Here is a 25,000-nt window from a genome sequence, read left to right as displayed (position 1 = left end):
AAATACGCTTATACGTACATTTGGTTCTGTTGTGTATGATGTGGAGAGTCGTACACGAGCGCCGTTACTGTCAGTACCTTCGCACAAGAAAAACATGATAAAAAAAAAAATCCCAAAATAGAGGGAGAGAGAAACAAGAATTTGCGAACGAAAGCCAAAGGGGGCGGGGCCTAATCCGCTGAGGCGGGGAGGAGGGTTGGCGCCAGGCCCGCTGTAGGAGGGGAGGGGGCAAAGCGGGCGACAGGCCTCGCTCCCCCATTGGCTGAGAGCGGCCGCGTGCACCGAATCACCCCTGTGACACGCATTGTTTACAGGCCTCCTCCCTCCCTCCCTCCCCCCTTTTCCCCCCATTTCCACCGCCCCTCCCTCCCAGCTTTACCAGCTACATTTGAGGCCCTGCCCAGGTTACAGGCGGCTTGTGCTGGCTCGCTCCCTCGCTCTCTTTCTATGTCTCTCCTCCTTCCCTTCTCCACTACTGACCCTCCCCCTCTCTCTTTCTCACTCTGAAAGTAGTAAGCTCCTGGCTGCAATACGAAGTTGGCGTGGACTGGACTGACTAGAAGTTGTCGCTGTTCTCTCTTCTCTTCTCCCTCCCTCTGTCTCTGGCTTTGGCCTCCTCACGAGCTTTTGCCGTGCCAGCTCCGTGAGTGAGTGTGCGTGTGTGTGTTGTTGCGCCAACGCCGCCGACACCGCCGCCCGACCCGACCAAGAGCGGCTTCCAACGAGCGAGCGAAGTTTTGGAGCCGGGAGGAGGAGGAAGAAGAAGAGGAGGAGGGGGGTGGGGAGGTTGAGGAGAGGGAAGGGGTGTGTGGTGGGGGGTGGGGGGGGAGGGTGAGACTTGGTGAACCCAGCCCGTCGTCGTGCAGTTCATCCCAGTTCACCTGTGTGCTCGTGCCATCCACACACACACACACAACACACACAACACTCACTACTAAGAGAGCTGAGGTCCTCCTCTCTTTTCTCTCTTCTCTTCTCTCTCTTGTTCTCTTGTGTGTGTGTGAGAGAGAGAGAGTGTCTCCTGTGTTTCTTTTGCTGACGTGGCGGCGCTGGCCTGTTGTCGTCGTTGCTGCTGTTGCTGCCCTGATCGCCTGTCCACTTCTGATGATCACCACAGGCGGCATGGATCGATGGTCGATGTTCATCTTCTTCTAAAGGATCGGTTTCTTTCGCCGGGAGATGGAAGAGTGGCGGTCTGCCCTTTGAAGACAAGTCCTGGTTCTATACATTGTTGCTGGGAAGGAACGCTGTGTTTCATTGTGTGTTCTTTTTGGAATCGACGACAGTTTTGTTTTTTTTAATAATATATTTTATTATATTTTCCCCCATTTTTTACAAAACGTTTTGATGTTTGTCGTCTTGGAATCTTCCAGTATTGTCGCTGCACGTTTTGTTGGATAAGAGGTGAAAAAAAAAACAGCTGCCGGCAGTTTTCAAGTTCCAGCTGGCAGCCCAAATAAACAACAACAGCAACAATAATAAAGCTGCAAGGAAATAATCACCATGTCTTGGGGTTTATTGAATTCATCGATGATGATGATGATGATTATGATAGCGAAGAAGTTTCTGCTTCTGGAAGTGTAAAAGAAAGAAGAAGAAGAAGAAAAAAAACCAAGGCACACTTTCATCCACTTGTGGTGGCTGAAGTTTAGCGGTGTGGGTTGGTGGAGGAGGTGGTGGTGGAGGGAGGGACAGCAAGAGACTTGTGTGTTGTTTTTGGTGGTGGAGGAGGAGGTGGAGGGACAAGATCGAAGTGTGTCGCTGTTTCCCTGGAGGACCTGATCTGGCGCAGCAGCAGCAACAACAACAACAGTCAGTATTGGGGGGGTCTGGTAAAAAGGGAGTGAAGGAGTGAACAAAGTGATTGACCCCCTCCCCTCCCCCCCAACCAACCAACCCCCCCAACCCACCAACCGGCACTGTGGATCTCGCCTCCTGCCTCCAGCAGCAGGACGGCTACCAGGGCCCCTCGCCGTTCACCATGATGCTCTCCTACTGTGATGCCCGCCAGCCGCGGATGTTCCCGGACTACGGGCACCCCCACCCGGGGCACCCCCACCACCCCCACCCCGCCCACCACCACCACCCCCACCACCCGGCCATGGCCCCCCACCCCCACCACCCCTACGCTCCCAGGCCGCGCATGGACCCGGCCAGCGACGTCTTCACCTGCCTCTTTGGGGACCTCTTCGTCAAGTGGTAAGGGTCATCCAGGGGGTGAGAGCGCCCTCCAAGGGTCATCCAAGGGTGGGCGTGGGTGTGAGGGTGTAGGGGCGGGGAAGGGAGGGGACGAGGATGGGGTCTGTCCAGTCGCCTTAGGGGTCAGTACTTGTCGGGACGAGGAGTGGGGGGGGGGGTCCTTTTGGTTTAAACAGTATTGTGGATGAATATGTCAACACACGCATGCAATGAATTGAACAGGACAACAAGAAAATCTCAAATCTTTTCGTTTCGTTTTTTTTTTCGTTGTATGTTTGTTTGTTCGGTTAGTTTTCGTCTCAAACCCTCCAGTCCAGTACAAGTTGTTCACTCACACGCGGGCACACGCACACATACATACGGGGGATGAGTGGTGTGGTGGGAGGGGGACTGTCGGACACGACCAACACAAAGACCATGAAGTCCAAAGCGATCAAAGCAAGTCATTGATTGTAGCCCCCAACAAAGCCCACATAATGCAGCACAAGAAGCCTTCAACAAAAACGGTAACGATAAAACTGCGAACTCAGAATGGGTAGAAAATGCGAAAGTTTACACAAATATACGAATATAGACTGACAATAAGTCGGCCATAAAATTGCCAACAACAACAGCAACAACAACAAATTCTAAACGAAACAAAGGAGAAGAAGAAGAAGAAAGAGCGGTGGACATCAATATAAAGACACTGGTTGTTTCTGTGGGAGGTTGGGGGAAGAGATGGAAATCCTACGAAGTCATGAAAAAAAAATTAAAAACTCGAAATATCTTTTCTCTTTTTTTTTCTTCCTTTTTTTCTTCTTTTTTTCGGGGTGGAGATATGTTGAGGATATAATTTAGGTTCTTGTGTAAGTCAGGCTTCTGCTCCTTTTTATTCTATTTTTAAGCAGATGTGTTGTAGCGCATATGGATGGCTCAGTCCGCGCGGGCTTTGACACATCATTGGAACTTGGGACACAGTCAGCAAAACTGCCCGCGTTTTTTTTTGTTTGTTTTGTTTGTTTTTTTTGATGATTATGTTACCTGTTCACAGAGGGATCGGCTTCATTAGTGTCGTCAGGATCAAGCTCATTATGCACAGGTGTGCACCTAATTAGTCCGCCTTATCGGCAGACGTATAGAAGGGCTACTGGGTCGATGGGTCTACGTCAAGCCTTTTGTTTGTTTGTTTGTTTGTTTGTATATACGATCAAGTTCCTCCTGCCGTGACGGTCTGGACGAACGTGACCACCAAGTATAATAGGTGTCTTCCTGACCAGCACGTCTACAGTAATGTGCCATAAATCGCACGCTCGCACTGCGTGGCTTCTCATGCATAATTACATTATGCCAGTGAACGGCTTACACAAATGAAGTATATAAAAGCAGTCGTCACCTCTTCACCAGTGTATGATGGAAGCAATAATCCGGCTCAATGATGAAAATGTAGCATGGAAAACACGGCTACATTACGTACAGGTCAAATATGCATGGATGATTTTAACTGCATAAAATCACTCCAGGTGTTCGTATTAGTTGTTTTTTTTCGGTGTCTCGAAGTTTTAAGTCTGCTATACTACAACTGAAACGAAGAAAACAACAGCAACAACAACAACAACATTTTTATCATCATCATCAATATTATCGTTATGAAAGGTAGAATTTACATAGTGCTTAATTCTGTACAGAGACAAATCTAAACGCTTTCACAATGATCATTCACTCGCAAGTATCAGTGAACATGCAGCAGCAGCAGCGATGCACTGACATCTGTTGGTGTTTCTCCTCTTTCTGTCTTTCTTTCTTTCTTTCTTTATATCTTTCTATCTTTCTTCATTTTCCGTAACTGTTCTGAAGACATGTTCGTTGATTTGAATTGTTTTCCTTTTCACTATTTTGTTTGTCTTTTTTTTTTCTTCTTTTTCTTCTTTTTTTTTCTTTCTTTTTTCCCTGTGACCTCAGGTATCATGATACTATTTCTTCATAGTTCTGGACGGTCCCTGTTCTTCTCCAATTATCAGATTTGTTTCTTGATTTTTTTTTTTTTTTTTTTCGTGTACCCTGTTTTATTTTCGTAATATCATCTGCGGTTCTTTTCTTTTTTTTTCTCTCTCTCTCTCTCTCTTTTTTTCCCCATCTTAAAAGTTAGTGCTTGTACATTTAATTTTTCTTCATCGTTTTCTTCAGGTTATAATCTCTTTTCTTCTTCTTCTTCTTCTTCTTCTTCTTCTTCTTCTTATTTTCTTTTCTTTGTTTTTTTTTTTTTCTTTTCTTTTTTTCGGTCTCAATTCATTGTGCATGTTTGCTTATACGTATCGACAACACATGCCCAGCATATCAGTTTCAAACTGTTCACAGCGACCTTTTCGTTCGCACACACAACTAGCATGCATGTTCACCCGCCACGTGCACAATATGGTGCAGTAGTTTTCGGGACAGCTTGAAACTAAAGCCACAAATGACTGGAAAAGTGTGCATGCTTGGATGGAAAGTATAGATTACCTTGTGGGAGAAAGGCGGGTTCGTTTTGTTGTGGTTTTTTTTTTTTTTCAGTGTGTGTGTGTGGGTGTGTGTGCGTGCGCGCGCGCGTGCTTGTGTGTGCGTGTGTGTGTGAGTGTGGGTGGGTGTGAGTGTGTGTTGGGAGGTGCTGAGGAGAGGTTGTACGGGAGAGAGGGCAAAGGAATAGAGCGTTATACGCGACGGGTTTAAGTTATAAACTTTGTTATTAAACCTTCTTCTTCTTCATCTTCTTCTTCTTCTCCTTCTTCTTCTTCTTCTACCGTTTCTTCTTCTTCTTCTTCTTCTTCTTCTTCTTCTTCTTCTTCTTGTTTCTTCTTCTTCTTCTTCTTCTTCTTCTTCTTCTTCTTCTTCTACGTTCTTCTTCTTCTTCTTCTTCTTCTTCTTCTTCTTCTTCTTCTTCTTCTTCTTCTTCTTCTTCTTCTTCTTCTTCTTCTTCTTCTTCTTCTTCTTCTTCTTCTTCTTCTTCTTCTTCTTCTACCGTTTCTTCTTCTTCTTCTTCTTCTTCTTCTTCTTCTTCTTCTTCTTCTTCTTCTTCTTCTTCTTCTTCTTCTTCTTCTTCTTCTTCTTCTACGTTTCTTCTTCTCCTTCTTCTTCTTCTTCTTCTTCTTCTTCTTCTTCTTCTTCTTCTACGTTTCTTCTTCTTCTTCTTCTTCTTCTTCTTCTTCTTCTTCTTCTTCTTCTTCTTCTTCTTCTTCTTCTACCGTTTCTTCTTCTTCTTCTTCTTCTTCTTCTTCTTCTTCTTCTTCTTCTTCTTCTTCTTCTACCGTTTCTTCTTCTTGTTCTTTTCTTCTTCTTCTTCTTCTTCTTGTTTCTTCTGCTTCTTCTTCTTCTTTTTCTTCTTCTTCTTCTTCTTCTTCTTCTTCTTCTTCTTCTTCTTCTGCCGTTTCTTCTTCTTCTTCTTCTTCTTCTTCTTCTTCTTCTTCTTCTTCTTCTTCTTCTTTTCTTCTTCTTCTCCTTCTTCTTCTTCTTCTTCTTCTTCTTCTTCCCGGTTGTCTGTGTGTGTGTGTGTGTGTGTGTGTGTGTGTGTGTGTGTGTGTGTGTGTTTGTGTGTGTTTGAGTGTGTGGGCGTGAATGTGTACGTATGTCTTTGTTGCTTGTTTTATAATTTTGTGTGTGTGTGTGTGTGTGTGTGTGTGTGTGTGTAAGTACCTGTGTACATGTAATGTACCAATTGTTCCAGTTTTTCATCGCTTTGTTACCTTTAATAGACTATTCAAGTTCCTATTCTTATTCGTCGTTCTTATTATTTTATTTTATTTCAGTTTATTTCTTTATTTTTATGTTTTGTGTCGTTCGTTCTTTATTTTTTATGTCGTTAAATGGGCAGAATTGTAAAAAGGCCTTTACTGTGCCTAATTCTTTACCCATTAAAGATTCAATCAATCAGTCAATCTTCTCCTTCTTCTTCTTCTTCTTCTTCTACCGTTTCTTCTTCTTCTTCTTCTTCTTCTTCTTCTTCTTCTTCTTCTTCTTCTTCTTCTTCTTCTTCTTCTTTTCTTCTTCTTCTTCTTCTTCTTCTTCTTCTTCTTCTCCTTCTCCTTCTTCTTCTTCTTCTCTTCCCTGACCTCCGCGAAGAGTCATCGGGGCGCCGCACAGAAGAACTGTTCACCAGATTTCTCCAAAGTAGTCTGTCGGTTGTGTGTCAAAGCCTGGGTCCTCCCTGCAAAATGTGGTTATTCCTTCCTGTCCGGTCTGCGGTATTGTCTGTCTCCCCGTCTCCCTCTCTCAACAGTTCCCTGGAGGATTGTGATGGCAAGGCCTTATTCATTTTGGATCTGACATAAACAACAACAACAAAAAAGAAAGAAAAAGGCCTTTGAACTTTATACCCAGTCACATCAGTGATTTTACTATGACGTTGAGCATGAGAGAGACGAGAGAGGGAGAGAGAGAGAGAGAGAGTGGTGAAGGTGTACTGGTCGTGTAATCGTGTTCCATGGTTATTGTGTTCAAAACTGTTCCCAGGTTAACCAAAACAAGATTCAGCGCTATGGAAACACTTATTATTAGTAGTAGTAGTAGTAGTATTAAACCTCCATCACGCATTGTACAAACTGTTCCTCCTGCTGGGAAGACACAGCTCCGAAGGTGTTAAGCCTTTGCATTTTAAATGAAAATTATTTTCTTTTTATTCATCTCTCTCTCTCTCTCTCTCTCTCTCTCTCTCTCTCTTTATTTTTTTTAATTTTTTTTTTTTATCGTTGAGAACGTTTTCATTGTTCTACTAACTCAACCACTGACTGAACAGTTTACTTGTACTTTGTGTACTTTGATATTTACATGCAGCGTAATATGATGTTTGAATAACAAAATTAATGTTCACATACCCCATCACAAGGGGCCTGTGCCTGCCTGTACATGAATAAGCAGTAATTAATTCCTTTGTTGTTGTTTTTGGGTGTGTTGTTTGGGGGGGTTTGTGTGTGTGTGTTTTTTTTAGCGATATTTCTTGCGACATCGGAAACCAAGTACACATTGTTCAGAACCAGCTCAAAGATTTGCAGTTAAATGGTTTCTTAATTATAATTTTCAAACAGATAAATTGATGAATAACTAAGCAAGTAAATAAACAACATGCTACGATATATCGGTATATAGGCCTAGGTGTTGTTGTTTTTTTTGTTTTGTTTTGTTGTTGTTTTTGTTTTTTTCCCACAAAAGACTTCGTTTCATAATTCGCCCAGTCAATTGTTGAATCCGCTTGTACGTCACTCAAAAACACAAACACATGCATACACGTACACACAAACGGAAACACACACACACACACACACACACACACACACACACACACACACACACACACACACAGAGAGAGAGAGAGAGAGAGTCATGTAATAACGTGGTCAGGCCTCAGGTTGTCGTAACGATTCACGGCCCATCTCACTTCAACAAATAAATCGGAAAAGAAAAGAAACAAAAAACAAACAAGAGAGGCAAGGCCTTCAAGACTCACTTGTGATACACTTTTTAAAAAATCCAAGCTTTTTATGTATTGAGTATAATTTCAAAATGTAATGTTTAAGATGAGAAAGATCAGTTTATAGCAAATTAAGTCCCCTAGCATTGATTACAGAGTCATTTCCCTTTTTTACTATCTGCACCAAAACGTTTGCAAAATAAATAAAACTTTCATGCTTAGCAAAAGAAGTTCCTGTTTGAACAAAAAATGATAATAATGACTGCTCCTGTTGTTGGGTCAGAATATCATATCAAAGTGCCAAGTTTAGAGAATACAAAAAATATAAATATAACAGTAAATGCAGTTTGTATATAATTAGGCTTCATTTATTATTTTTTGTGCCCATCCCAGAGGTGCAATATTGTTTTAAACAAGATGACTGGAAAGAACTGAATTTTTCCTAGTTTTATGCCTAATTTGGTGTCAACTGACAACGTATTTGCAGAGAAAATGTCAATGTTAAAGTTTACCACGGACATACACACACACACACACACACACACACACACACACACACACACACACACACACACACAGACAACCGAACACCGGGTTATAACATAAACTCACTTTGTTTACACAAGTGAGTCAAAAAAGTGTGAGAAAAAAATAAACTGCTGCTGTGTTGATGGAGCTGCCTTTCCATTGTCTTCCTTCTTTGGGATCGTGAAACTCGCATATAAAAAAGAAAAGAAAAAAAAAGTGCATGAGTGAATAGATAAATAAATGAATAAACAAACAAACAGATAATTCCATCTCAATGCATATATGTCCTTCTCTGGGAGTGTGAAACTCGAATTAATGTAAAATAAAATAAATAAATAAATGGGTGAGTGAATGGGTGAATGAATGAATAAATAAACAGATCATTTCATCACAATAACGTAAAAAAGGAAATCAGTAGAGAGTTCTCAAGAGAAAGAGAGAGAGAGTGTGTGTTGGGGGGAGGGGAGGGGTGTTTGGGTGTGAGGGTGTGTGTGTAGGTACAGATATAATTGTATGGACACACACACACACACACACACACTCTCTCTCTCTCTCTCTCTCTCTCTCTCTCTATATATATATATATATATATATATATATATATATATGTGTGTGTGTGTGTGTGTGTGTGTGTGTGTGTGTGTCTCCAGTTGGCACAAAGTTATATTGACCTTTCGTATTCGATGGCAGATGAAAATGAAATAAAATAAGATAATAATATTAGTAATAACTTCTCCATATTCTTCCGGTCAGTCTCTCAGAAAATAAAATAAAATAAGATAATAATATTTGTATATATTAGTAATAACATCTCCATATTCTTCTGGTCAATTGTATATATTAGTAATAACGTCTCCATATTCTTCTGGTCAATCTCTCAAAGAAATAATACTTTTTTTCTTTTTTTTTTGGTCTAAGATCGCAGTTACCCTTTTGATTAATGAAAACGTGTAATTATGTGCTTTTGAATACAACTTAAATGCAGTTTTTCGAGGAAAAATATCATTTATTCTGATTTCATAGAAAGAGCGAGGGAAATTTTAACGTTTAAATCTTTTTATTTTTCTTAGACATCAAACTGTTAAACTTCCTTTGCGGTGTGCAGTCAAGGGCCAAGATTTCTAAATAGGGTATTTGATTTTTCCCAAATGTGTAAGATTTTGTTTTATCGAGGAGTATTATATATTTTATATATAAAAGTATATAATTATGTTCAGTTCACTCAGTTTGAACTTATCAAAGATGGCTTGGCTTTATGCCTTGTGGCAAAACTGTCTCGGTCCCATACTTTTGTTAAAAAAAAAGAAAAGAAAAAAAAGAAAGAATCATTCATATCAGATGCAGATGTAAAACTGGAAATAAAGCGCTGTTGTTGTTTTTTCTTTCTTTTTTTTTCTCCAAAAAAGTCTAACTTATATGCATGTATACGCTTACCTATAAATAGATTTGTTTTAAATGAATAAATAAATAAAATTTTTAAAAAAATAATAAATAAATAAATAAAGTATCATTTAGTTTTGTGGTTAACCACACATCAGTCAGCACGATGATTCAGACTAAAACACTATTGGTAAGAAATCAGTCATGGAGAAATGACAACATTTCATATGCCGACGTCTTGCCGTTGGAAATCGATTTCGCTCTATCTATCTATCTATATATCTATCTATTTATCTATCTATCTATCTATCTGTTTGTTTGTTTGTTTGTCTGGTAAGTTTAATTGGTTGATTGGTTTGTTGTTTCGTGCCGACGTCTTGCCGTTGGAAATCGATTTCGCTCTGTCTGTCTATCTATCTATCTATCTATCTATCTATCTATCTATCTATCTATCTGTTTGTTTGTTTGTTTGTCTGGTAAGTTTAATTGGTTGATTGGTTTGTTGTTTCGTGCCGACGTCTTGCCGTTGGAAATCGATTTCGCTCTGTCTGTCTATCTATCTATCTATCCATCTATCTATTTGTTTGTTTGTTTGTTTGTCTGGTAAGTTTAATTGGATGATTGGTTTGTTGTTTCGTGCCGACGTCTTGCCGTTGGAAATCGATTTCGCTCTGTCTGTCTATCTATCTATCTATCTATCTGTTTGTTTGTTTGTTTGTTTGTCTGGTTAGTTTAATTGGATAATTGGTTTGTTGTTTCGTGCCGACGTCTTGCCGTTGGAAATCGATTTCGACAAACCCATCCCTGTGCGATCGCTAAGAATTACCGGTATTTCAAGGGATTTAATTCGCCTCCTTTTCGGCGTGAGGTCACCGCGTGAAATTTATACATTAAGGTGATTATGTTATCAGTAGTAGTAATTTTGAACGGACTTCGGTTCATAAAGTCTTCCCACCTTGCATGAATCAGTGTATATAATTAGAAATTATCTACCGAAACTGCTACCGAATGACAGAGTTTCAGTTTCAGTAGCTCAAGGAGGCGTCACTGCGTTCGGACAAACCATATACGCTACACCACATCTGCCAAGCAGATGCCTGACCAGCAGCGTAACCCAACGCGCTTAGTCAGGCCTTGAGAAACCAATCGTTAATCAGCTGGGTGTTTCATAATGATAAACAATGATGATGATGATGATGATAATGAAAAAGACAAAAACCCATTTCGATCTGTCAGACCGTGGAAAATAAGTATGCTGCTGTTGTTGCTGCTGCTGCTGTTGTCAACTTTTCTTTGTCAGGAATAATATCCGGCTGCAGTGAAACTTTTCTCTCTTTTTTTCTTTCTTTTCTCTTTTTTTTTTTTTTTTTTTTGAAATTAATGATATATACTGTTGAGGGAGATAATGCATTACCTGTCATTACCGGTTTATTCCCCCAATAATATCTTCCACTTTCTGCACGCCCCGTATTTTATGACACAGTTTCTATGGTTACTCTTAAAAGCCCGTTTTATGTCTTCTTGCATTTACTTGGTTTTTTTTTTTGTTTTGTTTTTGTTTGTTTGTTTGTTTCCAACACGAGCCTCCGTCAGTGGTGTATTGAATTATGAAGACATTATATGTGCTTAAAAACATTTTATTTTGGAATGATGTATTGCATTTAATCATAATTTAACACACAGTTTATATCTTCAGCAAAATCATCAACTTCTCCAGTACCTCCTCTTTCTCCTCTTCCTCCTCCTTCTCCTCCGTTTCTTATGAATTGCTTCCTTCCTTGGTTTAAACAGTTCACAAATTAACAGTTCACAGCTCTGCAAAATCATCGATCTTCTTTTTCATGTTCATTATTTTTCGTTTCCTTTTTTTCTGCTCTTTTTTTTCCCCCCTGTGTGAAATGCTTCATGAGGTTTTTCCAGAAGTTAACAGTTCAAAAATCACTAAATTTATCGATGCACCGCGATTTTCTTTATTCTCCTTTGCTCATCCTTTCTCTCCTCCTCCTCCTCCTCTTCCTGCTCCTCCTCCTCCTCCTCATCCTCCTCATCATATCATCATCATCAGCATCATTATCATAATCATCACCTCTCCTCCTCCTTCCGTCTTCGCTTTCTTGTTCGCCGCTTTGAAATTCATTTACACACACACACACACGTACACCACACACACACACACACACACACACACACACACACATTTGATTATGTATGTTTAATATCGATGGTGCCCCTGTTGTTAAAGGTCTATGTGTGTGCACCCTCCGGAAACAGTAACCTTTGAGTGAGCATACCATGATAACCCTTAGTTACTGTTGCTGCTGCTGTTGCTGCTGTTGTTGTTGCTGTGTGTGTAGCCTATAGCGCTATTGTTTGTACACGTCATCATGCAGGAAAAAAATATTTATAAAAAAAAAAAAACCCACACAGACACACATAAAATAGAATAAACAGCCACCATCAATAATCTCTTTTCATTGTTTCGCCTTGCCATAAACCACCACCACCACCACCACCACTACCACCCTTCTCCCCCTCTTCCTCCTTCCACCCCCTCCCCCTCCCCCCCTGACCTCCCCACCCCACCCCACCCCACCCCTTTCGTGCAACTAACCCTCTCTCCCCCTCTCTCCCCGTAAATAGATTAAGCAATTAATTGATGAATAAACTGGGCGACAGGGCCCAACAGGACGGGCACTGCCGGCCCCCGACACAGACAGCAAATCATGTTAATTATTGATGCTCGGCACACCCCCTGCACTCTGTAGTGTGTAGTGTGTAGTGTGTGTGTGCGTGTGTGTGTGTGTGTGTGTGTGTGTGTGTGTGTGTGTGTGTGTGTGTGTGTGTGACTGTGTGTGTGTGTTGTGTTGTGTGTGTGTGTGTGTGTGTGTGTGTGTGTGTGTGTGTTGTGTGTGTGTGTGTGTGTGTTGTGTGTGTGTGTGTGTGTGTGTGTGTGTGTGTGTGTGTGTGCCCACGTGGCATTGTGGGGGGTGGGGTAGGGCCTGGTTGGAGTGTATTGGGTTGGGGTTGATGGGTGGATGGTTTCTGATGGTGGTCGAACTGTACAATTAAAAAAATACATAAATAAATAAATAAATAATAAAAAGCCCGTAGTATTGTTGGTTTCGCCCCAATACATAATACACAAAACAGCAAGCAGCTGGAGCAGGTTTTGTGTTGCTGTTATTAAAAAAACAACAACATAAAAACACAACAACAAATTATTATGAATAGTAGAAGTGTAGTTGTAGTAGTAGTAGCAGAATAGTAGTATTGTTGTTGTTGCAAGCAGGTGATATTGTTGTTGCCGTTGTTACTTCAAACGGCTGGGACGGGATATTTTTGTGTGAAACTACCATTTTGTTTTTTGTTGGTTTTTTGTTGTTGGTTTTTTTGGGGGAGGGTGGGGTGGGGGGTGGGGGGTTATTATACTGATTATTCTATGATTTTAACGAATGATATTATGTTTGTGAACTTTCTCGATCGTATTTTAGAGTGGTGGGATGGGTTGGTTGCATTTTGCACGTATTTGAGGAAGAAGGAAATTTCATTCTAAATTAATAAAAATGAAAATTAAAAAAAAAATAAAATTAAATAAAATAAACTAACGGTACTTGTCCTGCATTTAACAAAAAAAGCATGACCAGAGTTAAAAAAAGTTAAAATACCGCGACAGGGTTACAACCGTATAGAATGTTGATCAGGCTGGAACAGTTAGAAAAGCTTTCAGTTTCAGTAGCTCAAGGAGGCGTCACTGCGTTCGGACAATTCCATAATTATACGCTACACCACCTCTGCCAAGCAGATGCCTGACCAGCAGCGTAACCCATCGCGCTTAGTCAGGCCTTGAGTTAGGAGGGTGGGGGGGATAATAAGATTTCTTTTTCTTCTTCTTCTTCTTCTTTTTTTTTTTTTTTTCCAATGCAACAGATTTATCGATCTGGTTGTTTGTATATAGGATTTGAACACACACACAAAAAAAAAAAGTTAAAGAGGAAATGAATTTCGATTGGTTAGGCTATATGTATAAATACAACATAATACAACATGATACACTACAAAACAAAACAATACAATACAATACAATACAATGCATCTTGACTTGTCCGACTGGAAATGATGTGTATATGTAAACGGCTCGTCTCTCACACCACGCAGTCTCCCCACCCACAGCCGAGTCCACCACACACAAGGACGAGACAAAGGTATTGCTCAACTGCAGAGTCAAAAAGTAAAACATCTTCAGCTGAAAAAAAAAAAAAATTAAAAGTAATAAAAACACAGCAGCTTGATTTATCCCACAAGGGTGGTAATGTTTGATAATTGTTTTTTGTTGTTGTTTTTTTAAATTGTTGATTAATGGAAAAAATTAAACTCTTAATTGTGATTACTAATGCGATTTTTTGTGGTAATTTATTTTTAGGCAACCCCAATAGATCGTGTAATTATATTATCAAGTTTGCATCTTTGTATTTGTCAGAGCGTTAGCCGAAGGTATTGTTCACACACACACACACACACACACACACACACACACACACACACACACACATGATTAAAAAGGCGCTGTTTTTGTTGTTGTTGTTGTTGTTTTATTTTTTTTTCGATTGTCTACGACCTGGTGTTTGTTTATTTGTTGTTTGTTTGTTGTTTTTGTTTTGTATTGTTTTGTTTCTTTGTTTTCTCCGAGTGCGAAGTGAGAAGGTTTGTGTGGGGGAGAGGGGAGGGGGAAGGGGGAATATACAAGTGGGGTGTGGGTGTGGAGGGCAACTGGTGTGAAAGGGAGAGAGAGAGGTTTCTACTTCCCCCCCCCCCCACCCCCTTCACCTCCCCTCTCACCCTCAATCCCCCCCCCTCCCCCCCCCCACCCCCCTTCCCATCTCTGTATATATTTCTCGTCCATCCCAACCCTCCACCCCGTCTCCCACGCCCCCGTTTCCTTCCTTTGTCGTTTTGTCAACGAACAAAAAAAAAAAAAAGCCGGTAGGGATAGTGACAGTCACGCCTTGAGACTTTGAAACCTAAGGACCCACTTAAAAAAAAAAAAAAAAAGAAAATCAAGGAAGGGGGAGGAGGATTTAGGGTGGGAGGAGGGTGGGTGAAGGGGGGGGGGAAGTAGGAAGTGGTGGAGGGGGTTGGAACAAACAAAGGCAGTGGCATGGAGGACAGGAGAAAGTTTAAAACCGCATGTTACGTATATACATGTGTGTGTGTTTTCGTGCGCGCGCACACGTTTGTGTGTGCGTGCATGCGTGAGACACAGCGAGAGTGTGTGTGTGTGAGAGAGAGAGGGGGAGGGAGAGATATATATATATATATATATATATATATATATATATATATATATATATATATATATATATATATATATATAATTACATGCTCATCGCGTCTGAGTGTGATGAGCTTTCGGATGCAAACATATAAACAGTTCACTATATTGAGGAGGAGGAGGAGGAGGAAGAAGAAGAAGAAGAAGAGAAAGAAGCAGAAGAAGAAAATGGTGATGATGATGATGATGATGATGAATTGATAATTGATATTACGATAATCAACATCATCAATATCCTTATCATCGTCATGATAAGTAGTAGAAGTAGTCGTACTGCTGTTGAAGGCTGTGGTGGCTGTGTTGTTGTTATTGTTGCTTTTTTTTTTTTTAGGATGGAGAGAAAGTACTTTGACCTATTAGTGATATATTTTGAAAAGGATTTTTGATTTCTCAACGAGTAAATTACGACGCACTAGCAAATAATGTACACGTATTTGATTGTTAATATTATTTGAAAAGAGTAAAAACAGCGTGACGAATACACGAACGTGTTTTAGCGAGTATTTATTAAGGTGAATGAAAGATATGGCTCAAAATACAATTTAGAATGTATGATTTTTTTAAAAGTTAAATTCAATCACTTAAAGGCGAAAGGCACAGACACACAGATTGACAGATTAGGGGTAACAGGTTGTCAAATCGTGAAAATAACTGAACCACCTTTATTATAAACAATCTACAAACTATAAATGAAATAGATAATAAATAATAATGAGAATGATTATAATAGTAATAATAATCAAAGTAATAATGATAATAAAGCAGCTAACATAAAGTAAAAAAAAAAAAAAAAAAAACAGGTTGATAAATAGTTAAAGAGAAATATATATTAAAGCATAAATTACCAAACGAAAAACTGATACTGGAAATAAACAACAACAACAACAACAAAATAAATAAATAAAACATTTTATTCCCGATTTTAAATGCAAATGACATACTGTTTATGAATATTGATCTTTAAAAAACACTGTTATGTAATATATTCGGCTAGTAAAAGAAATAAAGCCAGAAAGAATTTATTTGGAAGAAAGATGAAAGTAAAATGATAATTTCTTCTTCTTTTTTTATTTGTTTTTAATTTTAATACGAAACGTCATAGATTTAGAGATGTATTTTGCTTTCTGTGCGAAACAGTTAGGCCAACCAAACGGCACAGCTCAGGCCTTTGCCATGATGGCTCTCTTGACCCTCTGGTATGAAAATAATGGCTTGTATGGTCTGCAAATCTCAATTATTATATTCATGTTGCTTCTTGAACAGCCGACGGAAGATGCCATTTGAAGGTCGAAAACTTGTTGTTGTTGTTGTTGTTGTTGTTGTTTTTTGTTTTTTTTCAAATTGATTATTTACAGAAACGTTTTGAAACCAAAGTGAACTTTACACAAAACAATAAAATATTTCGCAATATTCAAATTAGAACAGTATAAACGACTCCTCAGCAAGTCTTTCCAAGTTACCCCAGTTGATCAACATATTTTTGATAAATAAAAAAAACATACGTAAAATAAAACAAAAAACAACTTAACAATATTCTCAGATAAAAGGGAAAAGGAAAAAAAATGTCAGGAACTGGTCCTCAGACAACTGCATGAATTATTTATTATTCTTGATGTCATGTAATCCCAAACAGAAGGGATTTTTTTTCTTAAAAAAAAAATCACATTCTTAGAGGCTTGTCATATATATATATATATATATATATATATATATATATATAACGTCACTCATCGTTGGAGCTAAGTTTATTCACATTTCATGCCGAGAAGAACGGGTATAAGTATTAAGGGAATGAATTACCCGTACGCATAATTATAATCTGCTGAGAACAGCAGTATGATTATCGAAAGGAAGGAAGGAATAATATTGGGCATGGATTTAGCAGGGTATAGTTTGATGTCAGTTTTTGGTACATACACGATTGCACCTTTGGTTTGAAGTGTCCGTTTCAGTAACCAAAGCTTTCGATTTTTGTGAGCGATGACGATGAGGTGTGTGTGTGTGTGTGTGTGTGCAAAGTTATGATGATTTTTTTTTTATCACGTCTCTTCATCTTTTTATATTTCTATATGGAGTATTAAAAAGGGGTATTAATATAAGGCATAGTTAGCTATGTCCGTCAGAGGGAATAAAAAAAAAAAACACCTCTTGATCATATTTTAACGCTATTAGTATTATCAACATCATCATCATCATTAGTTGTAGTAGTGATAATAGTAGTAGTAGTTTACATCTTTGTCAAGATTTTCTTTTTAGTCATTGAAGATCTGTAGTTTTATCTTCACATATTTTCCCACATTGTCCTGTTGTTGTGTATAATCAGTGTTTGCATTTTAACCACGAAGAGTGGGAACTCTGTCCATATACAAGGGACACAATTTCAAGTCGATGCTGCTTTAAATGCCACCAATGTTGCCAGCACACATGTAAATAAGATGTGCATTGGAACTAACCAAGAAGTCTCTCTCTCTCTCTCTCTCTCTCTCTCTCTCTCTCTCTCTATATATATATATATATATATATATATATATATATATATATATATATATATATATATATATATATAGTGTGTGTGTGTGTGTGTGTGTGTGTGTGTGTATACGCACAGTCTTCGTGGTCTACTGATGAGGTTCATATGTAAATAACCCGAGGCCATCGACCCGATTTCGTAGTCAGAGAGAGAGAGAGAGAGAGAACTGATAAAAAAAAAATAACTTTCAAAAATCCAACAAACAGGTTAAAAGTTTCTCAAATTTTCAGCTTTATTGCCGTTTTCGCGGGGAGATTGGTATAAAAAAATTAATAAACAATAACTACAACAGCAAAAAAACCTACAATATATATATATATATATATATACGTGTTTATGCTGTTGTTGTTTTATATATATGTATGAACTCATGACAGTCCATCCCAAGATTTAAAAACTGGACACCGTACAATGACCTGTTGGCATCACTTGATGATGCATGTATGCGATTATAGATTATATATATATATATATATATATATATATATTTTTTTTTTTTTTTTTTTTTTTTTTATCCAAGCCCAGATGTCTTCGTTTTCTCTATATAAAGTAATGAAGAACACACACATAAAAAAAAGCCAGTCTTGGTTAATCTGTTAACCTTTAAAACTGTATTTGCGTTTGGGGTGGGGTAGTGGTTTTAAAAAGCTGTCATATATATATATATATATATATATATATATATATATATGTATATGGTGTACACGTCATCTCCTTAAGCGTGGGTCTGGGTTGGGTTGGGGTGTCCATGTCAGTGGCAGCTCAACTTAAGCCTTGTGTGTTGCTCTTGTTTAACACGTCCACATGTGCTGTAGGCTGCAGGCTCTCGGCGTACATGTTTCGCGCATGTGTCTTGTGTACTCCTTATACTTTCGGAGCCGTGCAGGTTTCAGCGTCGGAATGTGACACGGATTGTGTGTGTGTGTGTGTGTGTGTGTGTGTGTGTGTGTGTGTGTGTGTGTTTCTGTCGGTATGTGTGTCGTTCTCTGCTCCCCTCCCTCCCCCTCTCTGTCTAGTGTCTTTAATCTCCCTCTGCAGTCTCTGTCTGAGAGGTGATGTGACACGGATTGTGTGTGTGTGTGTGTGTGTGTGTGTGTGTGTGTGTGTGTGTGTGTGTGTGTGTGAAAACGCTGTGTTTGTATATATATAATATATATATATATATGTGTGTGTGTGTGTGTGTGTGTGTGTGTGTGTGCGGGGGGTGGGGGTGTGTGAGGGGGTGGGGGGTGAGGGGGCGGGGGTGGGGGATGAGAGGGTGTGGGGGGGCATGTATGTCGTTCTCTGCTCCCCTCCCTCCCTCCCCCTCTCTGTCCGTATTTGCCTGCCTATCTGTCTGTCTCTCTCTGTCTCTGTCTCCGTCTCTCTCCCTCTCTCTCTCTGTGTCTCTCTGTCTCTGTCTCTCTCGGCCCTCCCCTCCACTCCCCTCTCTCTCTCTCTCTCTCTCTCTCTCTCTCTCTCTCTCTCTCTCTCTGTTCCACGCTGCTCCACGCCCGTCTGTTTACACAGGCTAATATTAATCAATTATTTCCAGTCGTTGATTTTACTCGCATACACGCGTCTGGAAATTTCTGTTGATCCTTATCTCTCTCTCTCTCTCTCTCTCTCTCTCTCTCTCTCTCTCTCTCTCTCTCTCTCTCTCTCTCTCTCTCTCTCTCTCTCTCTCTCTCTCTCTTTTACCAATCAGAATGCGATGACACAGACGTTCATTTGTTTTCACTTAGCAGAGCAGTTATTACACACGCGCGCGCACACACTCAGGCTCTCACTCACACACACACACACATATACGCGCGCGCGCCGCGCGCGCACACACACACACACACACACACACACACACACACACACATGCATACACTCACACACGCGCACTCTCTGTCATGCCTCTTAAATTGTAACATTTAGATGTGAAAATTAATGCTTTAACAAAAAGTCTACAATCGTTACTATGGGTGACGGGATATTAAACCGGATTCCTCCGCCTCCTCTTCCTTCTTCTCCTCATCTTCCACCTCCTCTACCTCCTCCTCTTCCTCCTCTTCCTGCTCCTCCTCTTCCTCCTCCTTCTCTTCCTCCTCGTCCTCCTACCCCTCCTCCTCCTGTTCTTCCTCCTCCTCCTCTTCCTCCTCTTCACCCACATCCTTTTCCTCCTCATCCTCTTCATCTTCCTCCTCTTCCTTCTCTTCCACCTCCTCTTCATCTTCCTCCTCTTATTTCTCTTCCTCCTCCTCCTCCTCAGCTTCCTTCTCTTCCTCCTCCTCTCCCTCCTCCGTATCTTCCTACTCTTCCTCCTGTTTCTCCTTCTCTTGCTCTTCGTCCACCTCTTCCTCCTCCTCTTCCTCCTTCTCTTCCTCTCTTCCCCTCCTCCACCCATGACGTTCCGTGGATCAGCAGTACAGGACGGGCTGGTTGCCTGGCTGGCCAATAACAAAATCGTCCTCCCCCCCACCCCCTCCCACCACCACCACTACCCCCACCCCTGTTGCCCGTGGTGGTCATGTAATGCTGCACATCGCGAACCACTGACCTGCTGTACTGAACAATGTAAACATATTCAATTATATTATACATCTCAATGATGTGGTCCACATCCCTCCCTCCCTCCCTCCCCAGAGACCTGTCTTTTGGTTATCTTACGTCTTTATTGAATGAACAAACAAACAAACAAAAAATAGAAATAAAGAGAGGGAGATGGGACAAAAGTAGACGAAAACAAAATTGATCCAATCGGATTCCAATTGCAGACGTACTGCAATGCCCCTTAGTGTATTGCTTTTTTGTTGTTGCTGTTGTAACCAGAACAACAACGTCAACAACAACAACAACAACAAGAGATTCTGTCCCCGGAGAGAGCGTGTCGCGATACTGCGGCGCCACCTTGTTTCTGTCTGCAAGTGTACTTGTTTTATTCTCACCGTGGATTTTTATAGGGTTGTGGTTTTTGACTCACTTGTGTAAACAAAGTGAGTCTATGTTTTAACCCGGTATTCGGTTGTCTGTGTGTGTGTCTGTCTGTGTGTCCGTGGTAAACTTTAACATTGGCATTTTCTCTGCAAATACTTTGTCAGTTGACACCAAATTAGGCATAAAAATAGTAAAAATTCAGTTCTTTCCAGTCATCTTTTTTAAAACATTATTGCACCTCTGGGATGGGCACAAAAAAAATAATAAATGAAGCCTAATTATATGCAAACTGCATTTACTGTTATATTTATATTTTTTCTATTCTCTAAACTTGGCAGCTTTGATCTGATATTCTGACCCAACAAGAACAGTCATCACTATCATTTTTTGTTCAAACAGGAACTTCTTTTGCTAAGCATGGAAGTTTTATTTATTTTGCAAACGTTTTGGTGCAGATAGTAAAAAAGGGAAAGTACTCTGTAATTAATGCTAGGGGACTTAATTCGCTTTAAACTGATCTTTCTCGTCTTAAACATTACATTTTGAAATTATACTCAATACATAAAAAGCTTGGATTTTTTTAAAAAGTGTATCACAAGTGAGTCTAGAAGGCCTTGCCTCTCTTGTTTTTTTGTTGTTGTTTTTGTTTTTGTTTTTTTTTGGGGGGGTTACTACGAACAGCCTTTTTGTTGCCTTGGGTTCTCTCACGGTGCGCTGCTAAGTACATACTGCGCACGAGACCTCGGGTTTTTTGTTTTTTTTGTTTTGGGGGTTTTTTTGTTTGTTGTTGTTTTTTGGGGTGAGGGTTGGGTTTTTTCTCATCCAAAGACTAGCTCCCAGACCACCACTCAAGGTCTAGTAGTAGTGGAAAGGGGGCGGAAGGGGAGGGTGAGTAAAATAAAACATGATTTAAAAAAAAAAATCCAGATCTGTATTATTCACAGTTCTTTCTCTTGCATTTGGAATGAACTTCCTCTTTCGCTTCGTCAAGTCTCCCCACACTCAGCTCTTCCAAGTCTGGTCCTTAAAACCCCACCTCTTGCCCCCCAAAATAGCCTCCCTTCCCCTAACTCTTCCTTGTGTTCAGTTTCTCCAGTTTTAAGAGTTATGCATGCGCGTGTGAATGACTGGTGCGAAAGCGCTTTGATCTATCTCTGCACGGGATTCAGCGCTATATAAATATCATTATTATTCATTATGGGACATGAACCCGTACACACTCGTTTCCCTTCCTGGTCGGGTGTATTGTATTACCACTTTACTTGGCCACAGCTTCACCGAGTGGAGGAGAGTGACTCTTGTACTGGAATACTTGACCACATGGGGGCCTTTGCCACACGCTTTTTGAGAAACAACTAGTGTATGATATAGATATATTGTCTGCTTAGCTCAGGGCTGGGAGTTGAGCATTGGTGTTACGTAACTCTCAGTCTGTGTGACTGTCTGTCTCTCATTCTCCCCACCCCATCCCTCTCCCATTCTTCCCACCCTATCTCTCTCCCTCTCTCCCTCTGAAAGCGTGCGTGCGGGTCGGTGTTTATAGTTCAAATGACCATGCAAATTACTTGAGATGTTCACAAGAATGCGTGTTGTTTCTTGCCCCCTTGTCTGAAGGGCGTTGTAACGCTGAATGGACATTAAAATCTTTGTCTTGTCTTGTCTTGTCCATCTCTCTCTCTCTCTCTCTCTCTCTCTCTCTCTCTCTCTCTATCTATCTATCTATCTATCTATCTCTTCTCTCCCCGTCTCTCTCTCTCTTCTCTCCGTTTCTCTCTCTTCTCTCTCCGTTTCTCTCTGTCTGTCTCTCTCTCCGTCTCTGTCTCTCTCTCTTCTACCCCCGTCTCTCTCTTCTCTCTACCCTCTCTCTCTCCCCCCCCCCTTCTCTCTTTCTCTCTCTCTCCCCACTCTCTCTCTCTCTGTGTCTCTCTCTCTCATTCTCTCTCTCAAACCAAGTGGATTTACTTCCCCTTCCGGTGTCGCCGAGTGCTTCCCCTTCCACACTGGCCTGCAGCCTACCTCACATGGTGTGACCTTTGAGTCAACCCCCCCCCCACCCCCACCCCCTGACACCCTCACACCCCCCTAAACCCCCAAACTGCTGTGGATAGGTAATGTGTGAGAGAGAGAGGGAAAGTACAAGCGGTTCCTGCTGAGCAGAGGGAAATAAAAGAAAATAAATAGAACATTTCCAGGCATGTGGGGTGAGGAGCGGATTGAGGAATATAGAAAGAAGCAGCAGTTTGGGCTTGCTTCGAGTTATGTCAGTGAGTCTGCAATTTTAAACAAAACAATAAAATCAATGAACATTTTAAGGCATTGGTTGCCTTCGCTCGAGTTATGGGAGAAAGTCCGTAATTTAAAACAAAACAAACAGCAACAACAACAACAACAAAAGGGGGCGGGGGGACATTTTTTAGGCTTTGGAGGGGATTGAGCAAGCAACAGCTTTGCTTGTTTCGGTTTTAAAATGCCTGTTGCGTCCGGTCTGGTCATTAGGATAATGATATTAATAATAATGATAATGATACAAGAACGGAGAGTCGGATATTGTGCCTGTCCATCGTTCGGTGTTTCGTCGTAGAAGAAAGAGTAATGGGGAATGATAATAATTATTGTTATGTTGGAAAAGAATAAAATAGGGTTGTCTCTCTCCCCTCTCTCTCTCTCTCTCTCTCTCTCTCTCTCTCTCTGTGTGTGTGTGTGTGTGTGTGTGTGTGTGTGTTTAGTAATATTATTGTCCAGCTATGTTTTTGTTTTCTTTTTTGTTTTTTTTTATCCTCACATCACAGGCTTTCGTGATGTGATTATTATTTCCTGGCCCGAGTACGGACACAATATACATGTTTCCATTCCGGAGCACCTATCTTTTCTGTTGGTGTTTGTTGAGTTTGCTATACAGCCATGAAAAGGCAACCTTGCTGCAGCCCATAGTGTTCTTTTCAAACTGAGTCATTTAGTAGATAAGAGTCGGGAAGCATTTCGGACGCGGATTTCTAAGCTGTACACGAAGTAAAGCGAATTACTGTTAGAAGAAGTTATGCTGAACTGAATTTGAAGATCCGGTTTGCGTCCATATGACAGAGAGAGGGAAAGAAAGACAGACAGACAGACAGAAAGAATAATGAACACAGGCCCTAAATGTCTTCGTAAGGAGGGGAAGAACCTTCACATTCAATCTTGGTTTAACTTTTAACCTTTGAAAAAAACAAAGAAACAACCCTAATTTGGGAAGAATCATAGAATATACAGCCAGCGAATGGTTAAAATAAATAAGTAAATAAAAAAAATAATAATAATAAATAGATAAAAAAAATTTAAATACATAGATTAGGGGTTAAAAAAAAAAAATATATATATATATATATAAAACACGAAGACACATTCACACTATAATAGCTGAAACAATCAAGTCAAGAACCCCACGAACAATTTTAGGGTTCCAACAACAACAAGAAGGCTGCACGCGCACACACTGCGGGGAAAAAAAAAAAGAAAAAAAAAAGATGAGAGATTAAAAAAAAAATAATAAAAAAAAAGATGAGAAAAAAATGGAGAAGGTATGGCAAATGAGTTTGTGAGGAACCCGAAGGCAGTGGCTGATAATGCCTTTACCACCCCACCGCCCCACCTACTACGACAGGAGGGATAGGGAAAGGGAATAATCATTATCGAAGTGTAAGCGTGGGCATCCACCACCACCACCACCACCACCACCACCGCCAGCGCTACGGATGCTTCTGCTGCATGACGGTGATGGTGATGATGATGATGATGATGATGATGATGATGATGCGGAATAATTGGAACCCAAACCTGCTCTGGGGGTGACCCGCCAAATCCCGGGTGGAGGATCTCTTTCTCCTTCCCTCCCACCCTCCCTCCCTCCCGTTTCGACCGCTGTTCTCTTCCTCTACCCCTCCCCCCCTCCCTCCCTTCCTTCTCAAATGTCTTCTCCATCTATCGGAATTTCTTCTTCTTCTTCTTCTTCTTCTTCTTCTTCTTCTTCTTCTTCTTCTGTGTGTGATCGTTGTAAATTTATTCTATTGAACGAAGTTTGTTGTTACTTGATAACTACATTGCATTGTTCTTGTTGTTCTGTTTCAGGTGAGTACAGTAGCCGTATTGCATTGCTCAGTCAGAAGAGTCCGCACTATGACGGCAGTGGTGATGGTAACGTCTGTGATCTGTGGTGTCTGTGTCCTGCTCTGTGATTCTCCATTCTTCTACATCACCATCACCATCACTGTCTTCTACTTTGTCTGTTTGTTCTTCGTCTTCTTCTTCTTCTTCTCGATCTGTATCGCGTATTGGTGGTCTCTGTTCTTTTTGTTCTTTTTTTTTTATGGCAAGCGGTTGGTTTGGTGGGTGGGGGATTAAAGCTGCTCGCTGCATGGGAAGTGTGTTTGCGTGTGTGTGTGTGTGTGTGTGTGTGTGTGTGTGTGTGTGTGTGTGTGTGTGTGTGTGTGTGTGTGTGTGTGTGTGTGTGTGTGTGTGTGTGTTTTAAGAAGGCCAGAAAAGAAATAGGCAGAAAGACTTAACGGTTTACAGAGACAGAGACGACAAGAAGGGGAATGTTGCAGGAATTCTTTTCTTTGTCCTCCTTCTCCACAAGAGGAGAGAGAGAGAGAGAGAGAGAGAGAGAGAGAGATTGCGTTTGCGAAACATTTATTCATTATTTGGCCATAGCTCCTTAAGAAGGTAACTGCGTTGA

At 40.6% G+C, this 25,000-nt stretch overlaps 1 protein-coding gene across 7 annotated transcripts in view; it reads left to right on the top strand.

Moving 5' to 3' along the window:
• Window positions 1-25,000, top strand: part of LOC143293692 (vitamin D3 receptor-like) — a 716,436-nt gene that overhangs the window by 646,948 nt on the left and 44,488 nt on the right. For 2 of the 7 annotated variants that reach the window (XM_076604862.1, XM_076604860.1), the window contains exon 1: window positions 560-2,199. The exons of the other annotated variants lie outside the window; for them this stretch is intronic. In XM_076604862.1, coding sequence (XP_076460977.1) covers window positions 1,982-2,199 — 218 coding nt within the window. In that variant the 5' untranslated portion in view covers window positions 560-1,981. Of the gene's footprint in view, window positions 1-559; window positions 2,200-25,000 lie in introns of those variants that run through there. 7 annotated transcript variants of the gene reach the window in all.

The sequence above is a fragment of the Babylonia areolata genome, chromosome 19 (assembly GCF_041734735.1).
Source record: "Babylonia areolata isolate BAREFJ2019XMU chromosome 19, ASM4173473v1, whole genome shotgun sequence".
Classification (NCBI taxonomy): domain Eukaryota; kingdom Metazoa; phylum Mollusca; class Gastropoda; order Neogastropoda; family Buccinidae; genus Babylonia; species Babylonia areolata.
The sequence above is the reverse complement of the archived record's forward strand: the minus strand, read 5'-3'. Positions and strand labels throughout refer to the sequence as shown.